Source organism: Salmo salar, chromosome 05, assembly GCF_965601325.2.
Source record: "Salmo salar chromosome 05, fSalSal1, whole genome shotgun sequence".
NCBI lineage: Eukaryota > Metazoa > Chordata > Actinopteri > Salmoniformes > Salmonidae > Salmo > Salmo salar.
Window position 1 is genome coordinate 27,630,486 of NC_138295.1, and position 23,969 is coordinate 27,654,454.

The following is a 23,969-nucleotide window of genomic DNA, read 5'->3' on the forward strand; positions in this document are numbered from 1 at the left end:
TGATGGAATGGAAACCAATCAGCAGCCAAATGACAACAGCCCGACTCAATGGACAACATACCAAACTAACAATAATCCAATGTTATGCTCCCACAAACAATGCCAAAGATGAAGAAACATATCTGTTCTATAACACCCTCTAACGCCTGCTCAAGACCTGCTCCTCGTCACTGTAGACCTGAATGCAGAGGTTGGTACCAAGAACACCAACTACGAGAGAACAATGGGGAAGCACGTCTGTGGAGAGAGGTTTGACAACGGTGAGATACTGTTAACCTTCTGCGTCACAAATAACCTGGGGATAGGTGGCAGCCTGTTTCCCCACAAGAATATCCACAAGCTGAAATTTGTACTCTCCTAATGGAAGGGACAAGAACCAGCTTGACCACCTGATGATCTCCACTGGAATCTCCACTGGGATTCTCTGCCTCTAACCCTATTACAGGGGCTGAGTCACTGGCTTACTGGTGTTCTTCCATGCCGTCCATGGGAGGGGTGCGTCACTTGAGTGGGTTGAGTCACTGACGTGGTCTTCCTGTCTGGGTTAGGACCATGCCTCAGGACTACCTGGCATGATGACTCCTTGCTGTCCCCAGTCCACCTGGCCGTGCTGCTGCTCCAGTTTCAACTGTTCTGCCTGCGGCTATGGAACCCTGACCTGTTCACCAGACGTGCTACCTGTCCCCGACCTGCTGTTCTCAACTCTCTAGAGACAGCAGGAGCGGTAGAGATACTCTCAAAGATCGGCTATGAAAAAGCCAACTGACACTTACTCTTGAGTTGCTGACTTGTTGCACCCTCGACAACTACTATGATTATTATTATTTGACCATGCTGGTCATTTATGAACATTTTAAACATCTTGACCATGTTCTGTTATAATATCCACCCGGCACAGCCAGAAGAGGACTGGCCACCCCTCATAGCCTGGTTCCTCTCTAGGTTTCTTCCTAGGTTTTGGCCTTTCTAGGGAGTTTTTCCTAGGGAGTTTTTCCTAGCCACCGTGCTTCTTTCACATGCATTGCTTGCTGTTTGGGGTTTTAGGCTGGGTTTCTGTACAGCACTTTGAGATATCAGCTGATGTACGAAGGGCTATATAAATAGATTTGATTTGATTTGATTTGATGATCGACGGCAAGTGTAGAAGCTCGCATGAAGGGGGGCAGATGTTGCCTGTGATGACCATCTAGTGACTGCCAACATCAAACTAAAAATGAATTGTTCAGGACCACCAACAAAAGGAACACCAAGATTTGATGTTGACATGCTGAGGGACCAAACCGTCAAGAAAACCTTCATAATACAATTCACAAGGAGTATCAAGCCTTTTCAAACAATACAGAAGAAGAAGATGAGGAGGAACAGACATAGACAGGAATATAGATAGGAAGTAGGAGAAAGTGGTTAAAGCTTACAGTGAAAGCATCAAGAAAACCATAGGACAGAAGAAGGCTATGCAAGGAATGGATCAACCCCGAAACATGGGACATTATCAAGTAAAGAAGGCAACTAAAAAAGAAAACAGATGTCAAATCACAAAGGCTGAATCAGAAATAAGAGGAACAGCACAGAAAAATCAACACAAGAGACAAAAGGCTAGTAAGGAGAGATGAGGAGTGAGTGATGAGCTGGCAAGTGCAGCTGAAAAGCAGCTAGAAACATTACACAAAAATCACTAACCTAATCTGTGGCAAAAAATTCAAGTCAAATACTCAAATCAAACAACAGCAAGACAATCTTCTGACTATAAAATTAGCAGGAAGCAAGATGGACAGAACATTTCAGAGTGGTTCTCAACAGAGAACCCCCTGTGGATCCAATGAACACACCTGAAGCTGCTTCAGAAGATCTAGACATAAACACCGACCCACCAACCAAAGAAGAAATAATCACTACCATCAAGTCACTAAATAATGGGAAACTTAATGCAGACATGTTCAAAATCTATTCAGTATTGGCTGCAAACATCCTTCTTCCACTCCTCGCTGACATCTGGAGAGAAAGATACTTTCAGATTGGACCAAGTGGCTCATCATACAGGTACCTAAGAAGAAGGGCACACTATCCGACTGCAACAACTGGAGGGGCATCACACGTTTATACATTCCCAGCAAGATATTTTGCAAGATTATTGTACAACGGCTTCAGCTGTAAACAAGGTGCTTAGGAACGAACAAGCGGGAAGGAGAGGTACAGACCAGGTCTTTGCCCTCAGGAACATCATTGAGCAATGTAGGGAGTGGAAACAGCAGCTATATATAAACTTTATTGACTTCCAGAAGGCTTTCGACAGCTTTCACTGAAAAAGCCTATGGAAGATCTTAAGAATTTATGGAATCCCCACCCATGATGTTAAAATTATAAAATAATTATACTGCAACTTTTCATTCACTCTGGGAATAAACAACGCAAGCTTTGCTGTGAAGTCTGGAGTTCGTCAAGGTTGTGTAATGTCAGCCTTACACTTCTACCTGGCAATAGACTGGGTCATGCGGCGAACAACAGAAGATCAGGCAAGAGGAATACGATGGACCTTGTATTCTACTCTAGAAGACCTTGACTTCACCAATGACCTGGCTCATTTACCACACACACCAACATGTACAAGAGAAAACTGACAGACTCCAGTCCTTTGGCCAGCAAGTCAGCCTGATTATCAACTGCAGAAAAACAAAGGTAATGCCCATGAACATTAACACAATAGCAAAAGCAGTCAAAATCAAGGAACAAGACCTGGAGTTAACCTGCAGTTTTACTTACCTTGGGAGTATATGCAATGATGGAGGCACGAGCAAAGACAGCTGAACCAGAATCAATAAAGCAAGAGCAACTTTACAAAGTTCAATAAAATCTGGAAATCCGGACAATACAGCACAAACCCAAAACTCAAAAGATGCCACAGCTGTGCATTGGAAATTCTCCTTTATGGTTCGGAATGCTGGAAAATGACTGAAGCAGACCTGAAAAAACAATCTACTTTCCACACAACTCGTCTCCAGAGAATCATGCACATCTTCTGGCAAAACACAATATCAAACACCAAATGGTGCCTTTGTTTCTACCCTACACTCTTAGAAAAAAAGGGTTCCAAAAGGGTTCTTTGGCTGTTCCCATAGGATAACCTTTTTTGGTTCCAAGTATAACCCTTTCGGGTTCCATGTAGAACCCTCTGTGGGAAGGGTTCTACATTGAACCCAAAAGGGTTCTACCTGGAACCAAAAAGGGTTCTTCAAAGGGTTCTCCTATGGGGACAGCCAAAGAACCCTTTTAAGTTCTAGATAGCACCTGATGGTTAACTTTAAATAAAATATTACTTATTTTTTTAATCAGTTGGAACTTCCAGTGTTTCCCGCTGCTTAATTGTTGCCGCCACACCCCAAAAATACAGGAAAAAAAATTGATACCGAGGCACACTTTGAACATGCTGGAACTGTCCACATTTACTTCTCCTCTGCCAACAAGATGAGTAATGAACAGCAAAATCAGACAACCACACAGTATAATAGTTTACCTAGCTATTTAACGAGGGTGTTTTCATAAATTCACTCAGAGTGCACTCTGGGCGTTCATAAATTCAAAGCGCTGTCAGATTGTCCTTTCGTAAAATCAGAGCATTTTTCATGTTATATAGAGCGTTGGTGACTGTAACTGTGCTGCTGGCAACAATTTAATTCCGTTTTTTTTGCCAATGTTTACAGGTTTTGCGCGTTCGTAATTTAATCAGTTATTCTGCGCTCTGGCACACTCAGTCGAGAGTGCTCTGAAATCAGAGTAGATATCCAGAGTGAATTTACAAACACACTCCTAGTCAACTTGTCGTTGTGCATTATATGAGAAAAATAAACATTCCTATTGAGGCGCATTCAAGTTTGGAGTGTCACAGGTAGGCCTACAATATATTCACTGTTGCAAGTTGTTTTTGGGACATTAAAGTCATCAATATGTTGGTATCTAGTAACAAGATCATGTTTGGACTTTGGATCTAGCTAATGATTAGCCCACTAAGGTGTGCATTAGAGGTTAATATTTTCAGGTATTTTACAAATGTTCCATCCCGAGAATAAATTACTTTTCTTCCGGGTAACCCGGTATTTCCCACCAAAACCAGAAGTGTCATTCAAAAGCATTATAAACCATATAAATGTCTGGATTTGATTAGAGCTTTGATCAGCATGAAAATTCAAACCTGATACAACCTGAGCCTGATGAGCCATACATTAAATACATTTTATGAGCCTACATTAACGACATTTAATGAGCCCAAGCCAAAAAAAGGCCAAATGATCGTGCCACTATCCAATACATATACTGTGTGATATAGGCTACTTCACATTACTTACGACAGAAAAACATAAAAGCCCATGGATGTAGCTGGCTATATGCTCCCTTGGGTAAATAAATGAAACTAGCTCCAGTAGGCTAATCTTTTTGAGTGTGAACTGTATTACTGCACTTTATTATACAGTATTATATGCACTGGGATTACGCACATTGTTCAAACCATGATAAGGCAGAAGAGAACATGCGATACAAAGATACATGTGATACAAAGAACATGCGATATAAGCTAGGGAATTTAATTACAATTTTGAAATATAATAGGGCATATTTGTATAATTAGTAGGCTGACACACTTTTCATAATATTGCACGCTAATGTTACTGTATTAGCCTAGTAGACTCTTTCGCTCCCCTTTGTTGCTTCATTCCTTCCTGGCTTTCAACAGTTAAATGAATACGTTTTGTTGTCCTTCATCATTCTAATGACATCCTTGAATAAAATAGGACTAGAATAAGTTGCAGAAGGCTTTCACTTCTCTTCATAAAGACTGTATGGTTATGGGTTTGAATAAATAACTGCTATAGCCATCGCGTGTTCACTCTTGTTCACTCTTACTTTCAAACTACCCGTGAGTTCCATTGACTGCTCTATTTAACATTCAGCAAAAAAGAGCTTGAGTCCCTCTTCGAATAGTTTATTGGTATAAGAAACGTTACAAAAATGATGTCCAGCAAGATATTCTAGTCTAGCTTTTCCTGCATGGGACTCCATGCATTTTTTAAGGAGAGGCCAGCGGAGCACAGGTGCGTGCGTATTGCGCAAGAGATATAGGCTACAAGTTAGAAGCTTATTATGCACAACCCATTATTAATTAGCTAAATATACACTACCGTTCAAAAGTTTGGGGTCACTTAGAAATGTCCTTGTTTTCCCTGAAAACATACATGAAATGAGTTGCAAAATGAATAGGAAATATAGTCAAGATGTAGACAAGGTAATAAATAATGATTTTTAATTGAAATAATAATTGTGTCCTTCAAACTTTGCCTTCGTCAAAGAATCCTCCATTTGCAGCAATAACAGCCTTGTAGACAGTTGGCATTCTAGTTGTCAATTTGTTGAGGTAATCTGAAGAGATTTCACCCCATGCTTCCTGAAGCACCTCCCACAAATTGGATTGGCTTGATGGGCACTTCTTACTTACCATACTGTCAAGCTGCTCCCACAACAGCTCAATAGGGTTGAGTGTGGTGGCCACTCCTTTGTCCAGTGTCTGTGTTCTTTTGCCCATCTTAATCTTTTCTTTTTATTGGCCAGTCTGAGATATGGCTTTTTCTTTGCAACTGTGCCTAGAAGGCCAGCATCCCGGAGGTGCCTCTTCACTGTTGACGTTGAGACTGGTGTTTTGCGGGTACTATTTAATGAAGCTGCCAGTTGAGGACTTGTGAGGTGTCTGTTTCTCAAACTAGACACTCTAATGTACTTGTCCTCTTGCTCAGTTGTGCACTGGGGCATACCACTCCTCTTTCTATTCTGGTTAGCGACAGTTTGCGCTGTTCTGTGAAGGGAGTAGTACACAGAGTTGTACGAGATCTTTAGTTTCTTGGCAATTTCTCGCATGGAATGGCCTTCATTTCTCAGAACAAGAATAGACCGACGAGACTTAGAAGTTCTTTGTTTCTGACCATTTTGAACCTGTAATCGAACCCACAAACGCTAATGCTCCAGATACTCAACTCGTCTAAAGGTCAGTTTTAGTGCTTCTTTAATCAGAACACAGTTTTCAGCTGTGCTAACATAATTGCAAAAGGGTTTTCTAGTGATAAATTAGTCTTTTAAAATGATAAACTTGGATTAGCTAACACAACGTTGGAACACAGGAGTGATGGTTACTGATAATGGGCCTCTGTACGCCTATGCAGATATTCCATTAAAAATCGGCCGTTTCCAGCAACAAGTAATTTACGACATTAACAATGTCTACACTGTATCTCTGATCAATTTGATGTTATTTTAATGGACAAAAAATGTTGCTTTTCTTTCAAAAACAAGGACATTTCTAAGTGACCCCAAACTTTTGAACGGCAGTGTAATTTTATTACTACATTGAATGTCTTACCTGAAAGAGGTAGGCTAGGACATCTATATATAGAGCTATATATCAATCTAGAACAGGATTGTCTATTTTGATGGAGAGAGAAAGACTGCGATAGAATGCTCGCATGTGCACTGATTTAAAGCAACGATATTCGAGTGATAGGCTGTTTCAAAACTCTGCAGCTGCAATAAAAAGTATATATATATTTACAATGAAAAAACAAGGTGACCTCCGAAAGCCAGATGGAGATGTGTAAATTAGACACACATTCGGTCTTTATATTACTGTAGCATAGGCTATGCTGCAGAAAATATAGGCCTACCTGTCACAAGAAAATGATGAGATCATAGGTCTACATGCATTGTGAACTGCGCTCCATACTGAGATGGGCTGTCTGTCCCCACCCTGAGCGTTGATTCATCATGCAGAAGCCATAGCAATTTAATTTAACAGTAATTTAACAGTTCCATTTCACGCCATGCTGTCCATATAAATAATTGATTATAATTTACCGGTTTCCTACAGTTATTTATCTCGAGAAAAAGGCGTGGTTTTAAAAGTCAACAGAACTGGTCTTCTCTACACTGACGATCTAAATGTTATTTGTTCAATGATTTATTCTGCCTATTGCTTGAACATATAATAAAACAAAAAAAGGAACTGACCTTCTCACAGTCCTACAAAACATTTATCCTGGTGGGGCATTCCCCTCAGACCCCTCCCCTTCCCCTTGCCACCGCTGCAAAAAATGTATCTTGGGGAATCACTGACTTCAGTATTTTACTTACCATATACTGACATAGAGCCAGAATACAAGCCATTCTATACAATGGCCAAATTTATAGTTAGGCTATTCATATTTCCCTACCTAGTAACATTTGCTGACACATTTCTACTTTGCTTCCGATTGATTGTGACACTTAATTATGTATTGCAGGCACAACTACTAGCTTCTTGCCATCCTCTCGCTCTTACATCTGGTGTACATGCAATCGGAGGGCAGTAAAATCCATGTGTGTATCATGTTCGCAGATTTCTCCTCTGCATGTAACACAATCCGTTTGTCCTCGCGGACAGACTGAGAGGAGACTTCGGACTTGATGCTATGCTTATCACATGGATCACCAACTTTCTAACTAATATGTCTCAGCAGGTACGAGTTGGCATCAAAAAGTTGGCATCAAAAACTAAGGACAAGGTGATTGACTTTTGAAGGAACATTACCATGCACACACCATCACTGATAAAAGGTGAGCCCATTGAAATAGTGAAGGAGTACAAATACCTTGAGCTAGTCATTGACAACAAGCTGTCCTGGGATCAGTGTACTGATGCTATTTTTAAGAAAGGCCAACAGAGAATGTATTTCCTACGGAAACTGCACTTTTTTAATGCTGATCTAACCATCATGGTTCTATTTTTATAAATCTTTCATTGAGAGCATTCTGTCCTACTGCTTGACCTGCTGGTTTGGGAATTTGAAGTTTGCACAGAAAAATAGGTTGGGCAAGATAGTCAGGACTTGCAGAAAAATCATGGGGCAGCAACAGCAAGAACTGTCATCTCTCTACCTGGGCAGAGCCCTCCATAAGGCTAATAAAATAGCGGTTGACTCTTCCCATCCACTCCACCCTGAATTCCAGCATCTTCCTTCTGGCCGCAGGTACAGACTACCTATGGTTAAAAAAATACTGCCAAGTACTTTTATTCCGAATGCAATTCTGCAACTTAACCTGTTAGGGCTAGGGGGCAGTATTTGCACGGCTGGATAAAAAAATTTACCCGATTTAATCTGGTTACTAATCCTACCCAGTAACTAGAATATGCATATACTTATTATATATGGATAGAAAACACCCTAAAGTTTCTAAAACTGTTTGAATGGTGTCTGTGAGTATAACAGAACTCATTTGGCAGGCAAAACCCTGAGACATTTTCTGACAGGAAGTGGATACCTGATGTGTTGTATTACCTTTAAACCTATGCCATTGAAAAACACAGGGGCTGAGGAATATTTTGGCACTTCCTATTGCTTCCACTAGATGTCACCAGCCTTTACAAAGTGTTTTGAGTCTTCTGGAGGGAGATCTGACCGAACAAGAGCCATAGAACGATGATGGCCCATTAGACACCTGGCGCGCGAGTTCATGTTGGGTACCCTCGTTCCAATACGTTATAAAAGAGAATGCATTCGTCCACCTTGAATATTATTCATGTTCTGGTTAAAAAAGGCCCTAATGATTTATGCTATACAACGTTTGACATGTTTGAACGAACGTAAATATATTTTTTCCCCTCGTTCATGAAGTGAAGTCCGGCGGGCTTAGATCATGTGCTAACAAGACGGAGATTTTTGGACATAAATGATGAGCTTTTTTGAACAAAACTACATTCGTTATGGACCTGTGATACCTGGAAGTGACATCTGATGAAGAGAATCAAAGGTAATGGATTATTTACATAGTATTTTCGATTTTAGATCTCCCCAACATGGCGGGTAGTCTGTATCGCAACGCGTATTTTTCTGGGCGCAGTGCTCAGATTATTGCAAAGTGTGATTTCCCAGTAAGGTTATTTTTAAATCTGGCAAGTTGATTGCGTTCAAGAGATGTAAATCTATAATTCTTTAAATGACAATATAATATTTTACCAATGTTTTCTAATTTTAATTATTTAATTTGTGGTGCTGACTTGAATGCCGGTTATTGGAGGGAAACGATTTCCTGAACATCAACGCCACAGTAAAACGCTGTTTTTGGATATAAATATGAACTTGATAGAACAAAAAATGCATGCATTGTCTAACACAATGTCCTAGGAGTGTCATCTGTTGGAGATTGTAAAAGGTTAGTGCATAATTTTAGCTGATTTTATGGTTTTGGTGACGCCTGTCTTTGAATTGGCACAACATTACACACAACTCTTGTAAATGTACTGTCCTAACATACTCTAAATTTATGCTTTTGCCGTAAAACCTTTTTGAAATCGTAAAACGTGGTTAGATTAAGGAGATGTTTATCTTTCAAAGGGTGTAAAATAGTTGTATGTTTGAAAAATTTGAATTTTGACATTTATTTGGATTCAAATTTGCCGCTCTTGAAATGCACCTGCTGTTGATGGAGTGCACCACGGGTGGGACGCTTGCGTCCCACCTAGCCCATAGAGGTTAACAAAATGTTGGACTAATTGCACTTAGCACTTGCACTATAAAACTGCACTTACCCTGCCTATTTGTTTGTAAATATCCATTGCTATTTATTTTACATTTTTGATGTGATATGTTTTATGACTGCTGCAAGATCAACAAATTTCCTACTGTATTATTGACTGCATGTTTGTTTATTCCATGTGTAACTCTGTGTTGTTGTATGTGTCGAACTGCTTTGCTTCATCTTGGCCAGGTCGCAGTTCTCAACTAGCCTACCCGGTTAAATAAAGGTGAATATATATAATATATATATAATATATATATATATATAATTTTAATGGAATAATCCTGAACTTTCCTTGATGGAAAAATTTACATCTGATGCACCGCCACACTTCATGATCAAATATCCAAATATCAAAGTCTGGAGTGCAAGGATCAAAGCGAGCACAGTCAGAATACAATTACTTATAATAAATGAGTCAATAAATCAGGGGTGTCAAACTCAATTTGTGGAGGGCCATGTGTCTTTTGGTCCAGGAGGGCTGTGTGTCTGTTGGTCCAGGAGGGCTGTGTGTCTGCTGGTCCAGGAGGGCCGTGTGTCTGCTTGTCCAGGAGGGCCGTGTGTCTGCTGGTCCTGGAGGGCCGTTTGTCTGCTGGTTTTTGTTATTTCATTTCTATCGGAGTCTCATTAAGACCTAGACAATCAGGTTATGGGAGTTCCCAACTAATCAGTGACCTTAATTGATCAATCAACTACAAAGGAGTTGTAAAATCCCCAGACACTCAGCCCTCCAGGACTGGAGTATGACACATAAATTAATAAACTGACGTCTCACCACAGTTCTCCTCGTCCGCTTCATTTCCACAGTCATCGACGCCATTGCAGTGCATGAGCTGGGGCAGGCACATGCTCAGGTTGCCACAAGGGAAATATCCTAGGGGGCAGTACGTCTTCTCCTCCGAGACGTTGAATGAAGTTCCTGCTGAAAATTCAAGAGCTGTGTTTCAATTTCAAAGTCGTTGTTTCTCATTGAGTGGGGAATGGGAACACAAATTATAAGTGGGGAATGGGAACACATATTAATAGTGGGGAATGGGAACACATATTATAAGTGGGGAATGGGAACACATATTATAAGTGGGGAATGGGAACACATATTAAAAGTAGGGAATGGGAACACATATTATAAGTGGGGAATGGGAACACATATTATAAGTGGGGAATGGGAACACATATTAAAATTAGGGAATGGGAACACATATTATAAGTGGGGAATGGGAACACATATTATAAGTGGGGAATGGGAACACATATTATAAGCGGGGAATGGGAACACATATTATAAGTGGGGAATGGGAACACATATTATAAGTGGGGAATGGGAACACATATTATAAGTGGGGAATGGGAACACATATTATAAGTGGGGAATGGGAACACATATTATAAGTGGGGAATGGGAACACATATTATAAGTGGGGAATGGGAACACATATTATAAGTGGGGAATGGGAACACATATTATAAGTGGGGAATGGGAACACATTATAAGTGGGGAATGGGAACACATTATAACACCACGGAAAATTAAAGAGCGGTTGCTAATTTTAAAGTTGCTGTATTTCCTGAGTGGAAACATAATATTATAAGAGCCCTCTAAAAATGATGAAAGTAAACATCTTTCAGTATCGTCCACCCAAGGGGAGCTAGCTCATCAGTCAGTAGGCTCTGGATGGGTTTGTCCAAAACACTTGAGCATTTTCCTATCAATGTTTCAATTAGCAGTCAATTCTGAAAATGTATGGAATACGAAATATTAACAGGGCTCCCATGGTGTTCAGTTCATAGAGATGATTTATTCTTAGTTCAGAGTGTTCATGTGCTCTCTGGAGTATAGGCTAGTTGCATAATGCAACAGGGGAACATATCCACCATCCTTTATCTGCTTCCATGATAATCAAACTAAACGGGTGCACTTTTACATGCAAAGGCCCCCCACTGCCTTTTGCTCCTGAAATATACCGACACATCATACTGTATCTAGTCAGTTATATGTTTCTGAAATATACCGACACATCATACTGTATCTAGTCAGTTATACGTTTATGAAATATACCCACACAATATACTGTAGTTAGTTATACAGTGCACCAGGAAAGTATTCAGACTTGTTCCACATTTTGTTAGGTTAAAGCCATATTCTAAAATTGATTAAATCGTTTTTTTCCCCCCTCGTCAATCTATGCACAATACCCCATAATGACGAAGCAAACTGTTTTTAGAAATTTTTGCAAATGTATAATTTTTTGTTGTTGAAATATCACATTTAGAAAAGTATTCAGACCCTTTACTCAGTACTTTGTTGAAGCACCTTTGGCAGTGATTACAGCCTTGAGTCTTCTTCAGTATGACGTTACCAGCTTTGCACACCAGCATTTGGGAAGTTTCTCCCATTCTTCTCTGCAGATCCTCTCAAGCTCTGTCAGGTTGGATGGGGAGCGTCACTCCACAGCTATTTCAGGTCTCTCCAAAGATGTTCGATTGAGTTCAAGTCCGGTCTCTGGCTGGCCCACTCAAGGACATTCAGAGAATTGTCCCAATGCCACTCCTGCTTTGTCTTGGCTGTGTGCTTAGGGTCGTTGCCATGTTGGAAGGTGAATTGTCGCCCCAGTCTGAGATCCTGAGCGCTCTGGAGCAGGTTTTCATCAAGGATCTCTCTGCACTTTGATCTGTTCATCTTTCTCTCGATCCCAACTAGTCTCACAGTCCCTACCGATGAAAAACATCCCCCCACCACCATGCTTCACCATGGGGATGGTGCTAGGTTTCCTCCAGATGTAACGTTTGGCATTCAGGCCAAAGAGTTCAATCTTGGTTTCATCAGACCAGAGAATCTTGTGGCAAACTCCAAGCGGGCTGTCATGTGCCTTTTACTGAAGCGTGGCTTCCGTCTGGTCACTCTACCATAAAGGCCTAATTGGTGGAGCGCTGCATAGATGGTTGTCCTTCTGGAAGGTTCTCCCATCTCCACAGAGGAACTCTGGAGCTCTGTCAGAGTGGCCATGTGTGCCTTTCCAAATCACGTCCAATCAACTGAATTTACCACAGGTGGACTCCAATCACGTTGTAGAAACATCTCAAGGACGATCAATGGTAACATGATGCACCTGTGCTCAACTTCGAGTCTCATAGCAAAGGGTCTGAATATTAATGTAAATAAGGTATTTCTGTTTTTTATTTGCAAAAAAATATATATATATTTTTTCCGCTTTGTCATTATGGGGTATTGTGTGTAGATAGATTTTTTTTTTTTAAAGTAATCGTCACGCCCTGACCTGAGAGAGCCTTTTTTTATGTCTCTATTTAGGTTTGGTCAGGGTGTGATTTGGGTGGGCATTCTATGTACTTTTTTCTATGCTTTGTATTTCTTTGTTTTTGGCCTGGTATGGCTCTCAATCAGGGACAGCTGTACATCATTGTCGCTGATTGGGAGTCATACTTAGGCAGCCTGTTTTCCTTTGGGGTTTGTGGGTAGTTAATTTCTGTTTAGTGTTTTGTTATACCTGACAGAACTGTTTGGCTGTCATTTTCTTGTTTTGTTCAAAGTGTCTCGATTAAAATTAAATACGAGCACTCAACACGCTGCACCTTGGTCTACTTCTTCAGACAGCCGTTACAGTAATATATTTTAAAATAAGGCTGTAAAGTAATAAAGTGTGAAACAAAAGAAGGGGCCTGAATACTTTCCAAATGCACTGTATGTTTCTGAAATATACCCACACATCATCGTGTATGTAGTCCGTTATTTGTTTCTGAATAGCACCGCTCTGACTGCTTACTGAAGCATGTGTCAATGCAGCCTTGAACCTCAATTTCTACTCTTTTCCAATGGACCAGGAGAAGTGTTGCTCCTTATGTCAAAGCCATCTTAAATTCAAGTTGGCGGGATCGTCCTAGATTCTATTGCTCCTACTGCTGTACAACCAACCAGCCCCTAACTGCTTTACAAGAGAGGCACTTACAACAACATAATGGGCATTTTACCTGGTTTGCCCCCGTTTGTCACACAGAGAGTGTAACAAATGAATATTCCCAGCGGGAATTGGTTGCAATTAAGTGATGCATGCTTGACACATGGTCATCATGGTTTACTGACCAGATAACAACCAAACATATGGTGTCATTCCCAGTTGTCTTGATGTTATCATGCTGGGATCATGAGAATGAAGACTACGTGAACCCTAACACCTGATAGTGACATCTCAGTGCTTATTGGGGTGACTAGGAGTCTTTGTCGGTGTGCCTTTGAGCAAGGCACTTAACTCTGAATGGTTCTGTTAAATTACTGAAATGTAAATGTATTGTAAAGATGGACATGGTAAGTCATGTGCAAACCTCAGGGCTATGGCTAACCTCAGCCATGCACTTCATCACAACTGAGACATAAGTGAGGGACCTAGTTTCACACTCACTCTGAGAAATTCACTGCTCTCAAAATCAATCATGGAGATACTGATGTTGTCTAACACAGTTAGAGGAGAACGATGGTTCCAACCATCCATCAGAGCTTATACACTAAGATAAAATCACAGGTAGGAAAACCAATCTACCGGCTGCAATCTATAGCCACCAACATACTGAGGAGAACTGCAGTCCTCTTGGTGTCTCGCATCATTTGAGAAGAGATACATCAATTATCTTTCAGAAGTCATTGCTCATCCATCCTAATAAGAGTATGTTTCCTTAACAATTCTTGAAACCATGTCTCTAGAGGAACATCCTTCTGGATACAGCAATGCATGATGCAACAAGGAAACTCATTCAAAGAGACTTGCAAAGCTGTTTATGTCTAACATCTGTTCCCACCATGGCAGGTGATGCAGTGAATTTGAGTTGAGCAAACACATCATTTTATATTGACAGAATTTTTGTCACAGCTGTCTTAAGTTGGAGCTATGTTTTTATTTTGTTCAGGTAACACTTGGAACGAAAAGTTGAATGAACTAAAAAGCGCTATGGAACCAGTTACTTAATAATAAATAGTTTAAACAACATTTGCAGGTGTTTTTTTTTTTTTACAGTGCATAATGTTTCCATTTCAAGCAACGGAAATTGACATCCAGTATCCGCCTGTAAAGTCCTAGTCCACATTTTCCAATATTTAAAGTGGTTCGATGCTGAGATGAGTCCACGTCCCATTCCATCTGTTGCATTGCAGTTCCAGATCAACCCCAAATAAAATCTGACGTTTGAAGCAAAATAACATTTGACACACTTTGTTTTGGGAATGAGGTAGCTTTTTTCGTCAGTCTGCATGAGAAACTTTGTTTTGGGAATGAAGTAGCACTTTACACTAGTCTGCATGGGACATTTTATTTTGGGAATGAAGTAGAACTTTACGTTAGTCTGCATGGGACACTTTGTTTTGGGAATGAAGTAGAACTTTACGTTAGTCTGCATGGGACATTTTGTTTTGGGAATGAAGTAGAACTTTACGTTAGTCTGCATGGGACACTTTGTTTTGGGAATGAAGTAGAACTTTACGTTAGTCTGCATGGGACACTTTGAAATACATCTACCTTCCATGTAGCCTGTGTGCTCAATTACTTTTTCATGCCAAATTAATCTGAATCAATACTAACAATATCTCTTGATCTGTGTACAAAATCCATGCACATTAAAGATCAAATTTGAGGAAGAAAGTGCTATTGCAGTGTCCCAAATAACCCTGAGGCAAAGTTATTTTGGTCAACTGATGTTAACCGACAGTCTCTCAGTCCATCTGTCAATGTGGACGTTTTCCAGCACCGAGCCACAGAGCAACCTGTCACTAACATGGCTGACTTGTCAGTCAGGATACTGTAGGAGGTCTACCTTTTTTCACTCCAAATATTTGCATATCGTTTTCATTCATTGGAGCTCATCTGATTTCATAAATTTGTGACACCTGTTGTGCTGTGCATTACAGGGTGGTCTAGCCTATCAGAGCTTGCTTGTCAGAATTGTTTTAAGATGGCCGTACTATGGATAATTTAGCTATTTATTTAGAATTTTAGGACCCCTGTAGGTATAAAAAAGATATACTGCTCAAAAAAATAAAGGGAACACTTAAACAACACATCCTAGATCTGAATGAAAGAAATAATCTTATTAAATACTTTTTTCTTTACATAGTTGAATGTGCTGACAACAAAATCACACAAAAATAATCAATGGAAATCCAATTTACCAACCCATGGAGGACTGGATTTGGAGTCACACTCAAAATTAAAGTGGAAAACCACACTACAGGCTGATCCAACTTTGATGTAATGTCCTTAAAACAAGTCAAAATGAGGCTCAGTAGTGTGTGTGGCCTCCACGTGCCTGTATGACCTCCCTACAACGCCTGGGCATGCTCCTGATGAGGTGGCGGATGGTCTCCTGAGGGATCTCCTCCCAGACCTGGACTAAAGCATCCGCCAACTCCTGGACAGTCTGTGGTGCAATGTGGCGTTGGTGGATGGAGCGAGACATGATGTCCCAGATGTGCTCAATTGGATTTAGGTCTGGGGAACAGGCGGGCCAGTCCATAGCATCAATGCCTTCCTCTTGCAGGAACTGCTGACACACTCCAGCCACATGAGGTCTAGCATTGTCTTGCATTAGGAGGAACCCAGGGCCAACCGCACCAGCATATGGTCTCACAAGGGATCTGAGGATCTCATCTCGGTACCTAATGGCGGTCAGGCTACCTCTGGCGAGCACATGGAGGGCTGTGCGGCCCCCCAAAGAAATGCCACCCCACACCATGACTGACCCACCGCCAAACCGGTCATGCTGGAGGATGTTGCAGGCTGCAGAACGTTCTCCACGGCGTCTCCAGACTCTGTCATGTCTGTCACGTGCTCAGTGTGAACCTGCTTTCATCTGTGAAGAGCACAGGGCGCCAGTGGCGAATTTGCCACTCTTGGTGTTCTCTGGCAAATGCCAAACGTCCTGCACGGTGTTGGGCTGTAAGCACAACCCCCACCTGTGGACGTCGGGCCCTCATACCACCCTCATGGAGTCTGTTTCTGACCGTTTGAGCAGACACATGCACATTTGTGGCCTGCTGGAGGTCATTTTGCAGGGCTCTGGCAGTGCTTCTCCTGCTCCTCCTTGCACAAAGGCGGAGGTAGCGGTCCTGCTGCTGGGTTGTTGCCCTCCTACGGCCTCCTCCACGTCTCCTGATGTACTGGCCTGTCTCCTGGTAGCGCCTCCATGCTCTGGACACTACGCTGACAGACACAGCAAACCTTCTTGCCACAGCTCACATTGATGTGCCATCCTGGATGAGCTGCACTATCTGAGCCCCTTGTGTGGGTTGTAGACTCCGTCTCATGCTACCACTAGAGTGAAAGCACCGCCAGCATTCATAAGTGACCAAAACATCAGCCAGGAAGCATAGGAACTGAGAAGTGGTCTGTGGTCCCCACCTGCAGAACCACTCCTTTATTGGGGGTGTCTTGCTAATTGCCTATAATTTCCACCTGTTTTCTATTCCATTTGCACAACAGCATGTGAAATTTTTTGTCAATCAGTGTTGCTTCCTAAGTGGACAGTTTGATTTCACAGAAGTGTGATTGACTTGGAGTTACATTGTGTTGTTTAAGTGTTCCCTTTATTTTTTTGAGCAGTGTATATCCAAAATGATTTGACAAAATATTGAATTTGGCCTTTGCTGCTACAGACAATCAAAAATAAATAATAAGAAATAAGGTTTTGAAGTGTCTGTCCTATATCTAGGAGATAAAGGAAATCTCATGAAATATAATTTTTTACACATATTTAACCCTTTTTTTTGTTGGCACAAAACTAATTCCATTCATTTTTTAAACCGGTTCCAGGTTACCTTTAATAACGAGGCTATATACAGGGGGTACCGGTACCGAGTCAATGTGTGGGGGTACAGGTTAGTTGAGGTAATTTGTACATGTAGGTAGGGACGAAGTGACTATGCATAGATAATAAACAGCAAGTAGCAGCAGTGTACAAAACAAATGGGGGGGTGTCAATGTAAATAGTCCGGTGGCCATTTGATTAATTGTTCAGCATTCTTATGGCTTGGGGGTAGAAGCTGTTAAGGAGCCTTTTGGTCCTAGACTTGGTGCTCCGGTACTGCTTGCTGTGCGGTAGCAGAGAAAACAGTCTATGACTTGGGTGACTGTAAGTAGCCTAGGGCAAGGATCGTGAACCCCAACGTCTTCTGAGCAATTCGATTTTAGACATGAAAGACTGTAAAATTACTAGGAATTCATCTCAAAGTGATTTTAATTCAGGAAATGTATTCCCAAGTATTTCCACTTGTAAATAGAGATATACACTGAGTATACAAAACATTAGGAACACCTTCCTAATATTGAGTTTCACCCCCTTTTGCCCTCAGAAAAGCCTAAATTCATCGGGGCATGGACTCTACAAGGTGTCGAAAGCATTCCACAGGAATGCTGGCCCATGATGACTTCAATGCTTCCCACAGTTGTGTCAAGTTGGCTGGATGTCCTTTGGGTGGTAGACTATTCTTGATACACACGAGAAACTGTTGAGCGTGAAAAACACAGCAGCGGTGCAGTTCTTGACACACTCAATCCGGTGCGCCTGGCACCTACTACCATACCTCATTCAAAGGCACTTCAATCTTTTGCCTTGCCCATTCACCCTCTGAAAGGCACACACACACACAATCTATGTTTCAATTGTCTCAAGGCTTAAAAATCCTTCTTTAACCTGTCTCCTCCTAGACGAAGGGGAAGGATTTAACAAGTGACATCAATAAAGGTCAGTCTATGTCATGGAAAGAGCAGGTGTTCCTAATGTTTCGTACACTCAGTGTATGTGTTTGTGCACCAATGTAATCAAAGTTTGAAATGATTATGTTTTGACAAATACAATATCTGTTTGGGCTTCTTGCGTCACTTTGCAGAGTACAAATTATTTATAATTATGTTCCGGCCCCCGACCATCCACTCAAGAAAAAATGGGCCCGTGGCTGAATCTAGATGATGACCCCTGGCCTAGGGTATGTGGTGACTGACAAGCACTTATCGCTGGATTACTAATTTCACTGATTGAATTTGATGCATGCAGGCTCAACAGTTACTCAATGATCTTGATCATCACTTTTAAACAAGCTACAATTGTCATGGAAATACTGCATAAAGCAAATGTTCTCAGATGTGTCATACAATATATGTAATACTAATACAGTATGTTGAATTATTGATTTTACTAATAAATATTTGTTTGATATCTGCAAGTGGTGAGAATGTAATTTTAGAATATGACTCTCAGGGCCAAAATCTTTGCCATGCTAATTTCAGAAAAGCCCAGGGCAAGATCCTGACATGTTATATTTAGTGTATGAGCCACAATATGTATCTCTATGGTATGACCATCATAAAGGAGATGGTTTCTATATCATTTTCTACTGGCTTTCATTCCACATCATTGACATAAGGTGAACAGTTATGTAAAAAGTTCCCATGATGACCTCAATGCTCTCTTGTAAACAAATGGTGGGAAAATACATTATTTATATGACTGAGAATAATATTCCTCAACCCCAAACGAGTCTCTCCAAACTGCATAAACAGCACCACAGCAATGTAATATCTCAATGTGAAACATCAGCAGCCAGCAGTCATTAAAGGTGCAATATGCAGAAATCGCTCTGCCATTTCCTGGTTGCTAAATTCTATTAGTTTGCCTAATTTCAGGTTATTTGACAAATAAAGCAATGTATAGTGTAGAGCCCTCAAAGTCAACTCTCGACCTCGAAGCCAGTTCCACTACATTTTTTCATTGTTGCACTCTAAACAGGAATTGATTTAGACCTGGGACACCAGGTGGGTGCAATTAATTATCAGGTAGAAGAGAAAACCAGTAGGCTCCGGACCTCATAGGGTAAGAGTTGAGTAAATAGTTGAGGAGGGATTTGAGTTTTTCAGATTTACATACAGAATAATATGAAATGCTCTGAGACCAGGTTGGGACTCAGGGGTAGACATAACATAATACATGTAAGTCCAGGACACTGCAATTAGTATGATAGGTTATGTTTTGTTTTGTATGGTATGGTATGGTATGTATTCATTTGTGTCCATGTCCATCTTCCGTTTCATTTGATATTTTACGAATTACAATTCGTATATGTTACGAATTGCAATATGTACAATATGTTAGGAATTTGACATTTGTATAATATGTTTCGAATTAGCAAAACTTATGATCTTAAAAATTCAAATTTGTCGTGGCTGTTTGTTAGGTGTTAATGTTGTATGCCCACCCATCCAACCTAAAAGTAACCTTCTGTCTTATGTAATCATATCATACTAATACGTGTCTATGTTACGCTTAGTCTATAAGACCAGGCTACAACGGCGAAGGCAATTAGATACCATAACGAAAAGATTTTCCAGGGTTTTATCATTTCGTGCCATTATAGAGCACTTAAAAGTAATTTCGTCTGTCAAGTGTCCCACAGTATTTTCGATAGCAAAGCTACAGTATAGGCTGCATTTAGCTGCACCTATTGCAATATACACGTCTAAGACGTTCAAGCTAAGCAAACTTCCAGAAGACCAGTATCAAAAATAAATGCAAACAATGCCAGAATAGGAGGGGAAAAGAGATAATATACAGGCTTAAACCATACATTAGCATAAATACATATTGGTCAATTTCAGAGTTAACAAACTGATGTGCAACATATCATTAGGTTATACATACCTGTCACTCCATACATGAGAATCCAAGCGACATAAGCTTGCATATTTAACTGTAACGGCATTAAAAACACGAGAAAACAGAAGTTTTAGTTTTCTTCCAAGCTTCCAACGCGCAAAATCTGTAGACTAAGAACTGCAGTTACCAAGATGGGCTAGACTACTTGGTAGTTAAGTTTGTCAAGATGAGGTTGGTAAAGATGGTTAGCGGCTGTCTGGTGCTAACAGTAGAGAAATCGATTCGAAACTGCTCCAGAGAATCTATTTCCATCAACTGGCGCGCGGAAATCTCCACTGCCGCTCTAGAGTGCGTGTGAAAAGGTTGTCATCAACAGAGGACAAGGGAGACGGGGAGAGCGAGAGGTACATACAGCGAGAGAGAGAGAGAGAGAGAGAGAGAGAGAGAGAGAAATACAGAGAGATTAAGACAGAGAGAAAGAAAGATGGAGATCTAGATATACATAGAAAGAGACAGAGAAAGAAAGACAGAAAGAGATGGATACATAGAGAGAGAGAGAGAGAGATACATAGATAGACAGAGATAGAAAGACAGAGAGAGCGAAAGACAGAGAGAGAGATACATAGAGAGAGAAAGAAAGACAGAGAGATGGATACATATATATAGAGAGAGAGAGTGAGAAAGAAAGACAGAGAGAAAGAAAGACAGAGAGAGATGGATACATAGAGAGAGAGAGCGAGATAGAGAGAGAGAGAGAGACCATAGTTTGTGTCTGCAGGTAAAATTATGAAAATAGTTTCCAAAAATAAATGTTTACCACTGAAGGGGGGGCATTTTTGAGTAGGCTTACCCTGTAAAAATAAATACAAGTTCCTTATTAACAAGCACTATTGTGCCCAGTCATGTTTTGCAGCATATAAAGAATTGGGTTATGTTTGTCGCACCCTGGAAAGCTGTTCGCTGGCAGATGAAAACATAATGGCAGATTTAGCAAAAAATTGCACCAGGTACAAAGCTGGTGCCTGGTTTTTACAGCAGGTGATAAAACACACAAACTGTTTTCATTTACAATGCCTTTTTATTTAGCCTATTTATTTAGCCTATTTAAATAGCCTATTTGCTGAGAAAATAGATAACTTTTCTCCTGATGCAAAAGTGTAATATTTAACATTTAAAATAACGTTGATTAGACGATACTACTGAAATAGCTTGGGGTCAGACACAATTCACTCAATACATGTTTTGAGTTAGAACCAAACAATTATTTGGTTTAACATCAGAAAAACTGCTGAACTATGGTTTTCAATTATGCAATTTCATACACTTCATACTCCAACATTGATAAGATTGCTCCAGTTCATTTCAGAACCTTCCCACTGGGCACAAATTCAACGTCTATTCCACGTTGGTTCAACATCATTTCATTGAAATAACAGGGACACAATGTTGATTCAACCAGTGCGTCCAGTGTTTTTTTTTCTAATGGAACTTCTTGAGTGGCGTTTGGTGGTGCATGAAACACTGACAGCAAAATAATGTCCTGTTGCAAATTCTGACAGTCCAACACCTTACAAATTGCACCAAGTGGTCCAAACATTGTTTTCTAAAATGTTGTGCACAAATTTGTTTACATCCCTGTTAATAAACATTCTCCTTTGCCAAGATAATCCATCCACCTAACAGGTGTGGCATATCAAGAAGCTGGTTAAACAGCATGATCATTACACAGGTGCACCTTGTGCTAGGGGCAATAAAAGGTTACTCTAAAATGTGCAGTTTTGTCACACAACATAATGCCACAGACGTCTGAAGTTTTGAGTGAGCGGGCAATTGGCATGCTGATGTCCACCAGAGCTGTTGTCAGCAATTTTATGTTAATTCTCTACCAGAAGTTGCCTCCAATGTCGTTTTAGAGAATTTGGCACTACATCCAACTGGCCTCATAACCGCAGACCACGTGCAACCACGCCAGCCAAGGACCTCCACATCTGGCTTCTTCACCTGTGGGATCGTCTAAGACCAGCCACCTGGACAACTGATGAAACTGAGGAGTATTTCGATCTGTAATAAAGCCCTTTTTGTTGGGAAAAAGTCATTGTGATTGGATGGGCCTTGCTCCCAGGTTGGTGGGCCTGGCTCCCCAGTGGGTGGGCCTATGCTCTCCCAGGCCCACCAATGGTTGCGCCCTTGTCCAGTCATGTGAAATCCATAGATTAGGACCTAATTAATTTACTTCAGTTGACTGATTTCCTTATATGAACTGTAACTCAGTAAAATCGTTGAAATTGTTGCATGTTGCGTTTATATCTTTGTTCAGTATATAGTTTACGGACAGTGCTAGACTGAAGTGTGGAAGGCTGACTGTGAGTGAATGAGGGCTACTTATTTCACCTTCATCCTTGTCTTTTTCCCAACAAGGCTTCAGCCCATCACTAATACATCCCACTCTAACACATTAAGCCTGTACTGTATTGTAACTATAAGAGTGCTTTATTACCAAGTACTGAGGGCAGAGTTGATTAACCAAATAGAGTGGCCCATTAAAATCCCAATTTTAAAGTAGGGCATGGAAATCCTCAGAACAATGTTGAATTAAATCAATGTATCGGGTTCACATAAGGAAGGAGGACTGGATTTGCTGCAATATTGTTGTTAGTGGTGGTTTCTGTGGATGGGCATTAACATACAACATGCCTTGGGGCATGTGCTCTGCTACGGCCTAGGGGTTTTGACAGGACAGAGTGATCCACGCCTGCTATCTGATATGCAGCTTGTGTGTCCGTCTTATCAACCTCTCTCCAGCAGCTTTAAAGGTATCCATGAAATGAGTCTCTCCGCTATGAATTTGCATGCAATTTCAAGTGTCCATCTCGCTTGTCCTTGTGTCGACATTTTGCGACGTTTAACTTGTTAGGAAAATAGGAACATTGGAGGTGACATAAAGTAAAGTGAGACCAGAAAGTGTCATAAAGATTGTGTGTGGTAACCAGAGCTATGAATGATTACAGTTGTCAACATACCTGTTATTCAAGCCACAGAAACAAACAATGAGAGTGGTGTGGATGCAACACGTTTCAGGTTTCTCCTTCAGGCAGTGTAAACAGGTACATGGGAGTTCTTGACGTAAGGAAATAAGAATCTTGAGGGTATTCACAGGGCAACTTACTGTACAGTATATCCTGTGAGATAAAAACTTAAAAAAAAATAAAAAAAAATTGGATTAAAAAGGATTCCCTACCTCCTATTCAATCAATTCCAAATTCAACTTCAGCTCAACTAAGTCTGTGTATTGTCTCGCTCAGCGTCAAACATCAAACGTAGGTAATTTAATGAGAGAAGTTACCTTTCACGCTCTCTCAAAAACACAATGAGAGAATGTTATATGAAATACAAATTCATTCATAGGAACATATTTGAACTGAAGGGGTTTGATATCAGTGGGTAGAGGAAATAACGGTTGGTCTTTGTGCTGTGATAATGGCATTCATGGCATTGTCACATGCCACACAGCACAGGCACTGCCAACCTCGCCAACACAATTGTCTTCTCATTAGCTTGCCTCATTACTGATTGGGGTCGTATCTCTCTTTGTAACGCTCGTCGTTAGAAGAAGAAGTGGACCAAGGCGCAGCATGGTAAGTGTTCAAGATGAATTTATTCCAGAAACACTAAAACAAAATAACTACAGCAACAAACGAAAGCGAACAGTTCCGTCAGGCACAGACACTAAACAG

At 40.7% G+C, this 23,969-nt stretch overlaps 1 protein-coding gene across 1 annotated transcript in view; it reads right to left on the reverse strand.

The window, feature by feature from the left end:
- Nucleotides 1-23,969, reverse strand: part of LOC106604530 (relaxin receptor 1) — a 139,504-nt gene that overhangs the window by 93,952 nt on the left and 21,583 nt on the right. The window contains exon 3 of the mRNA XM_082974915.1: nt 10,367-10,513. Within this exon, the coding sequence (XP_082831041.1) occupies nt 10,367-10,513 (147 nt within the window). The remainder of the gene's footprint in view (nt 1-10,366; nt 10,514-23,969) is intronic.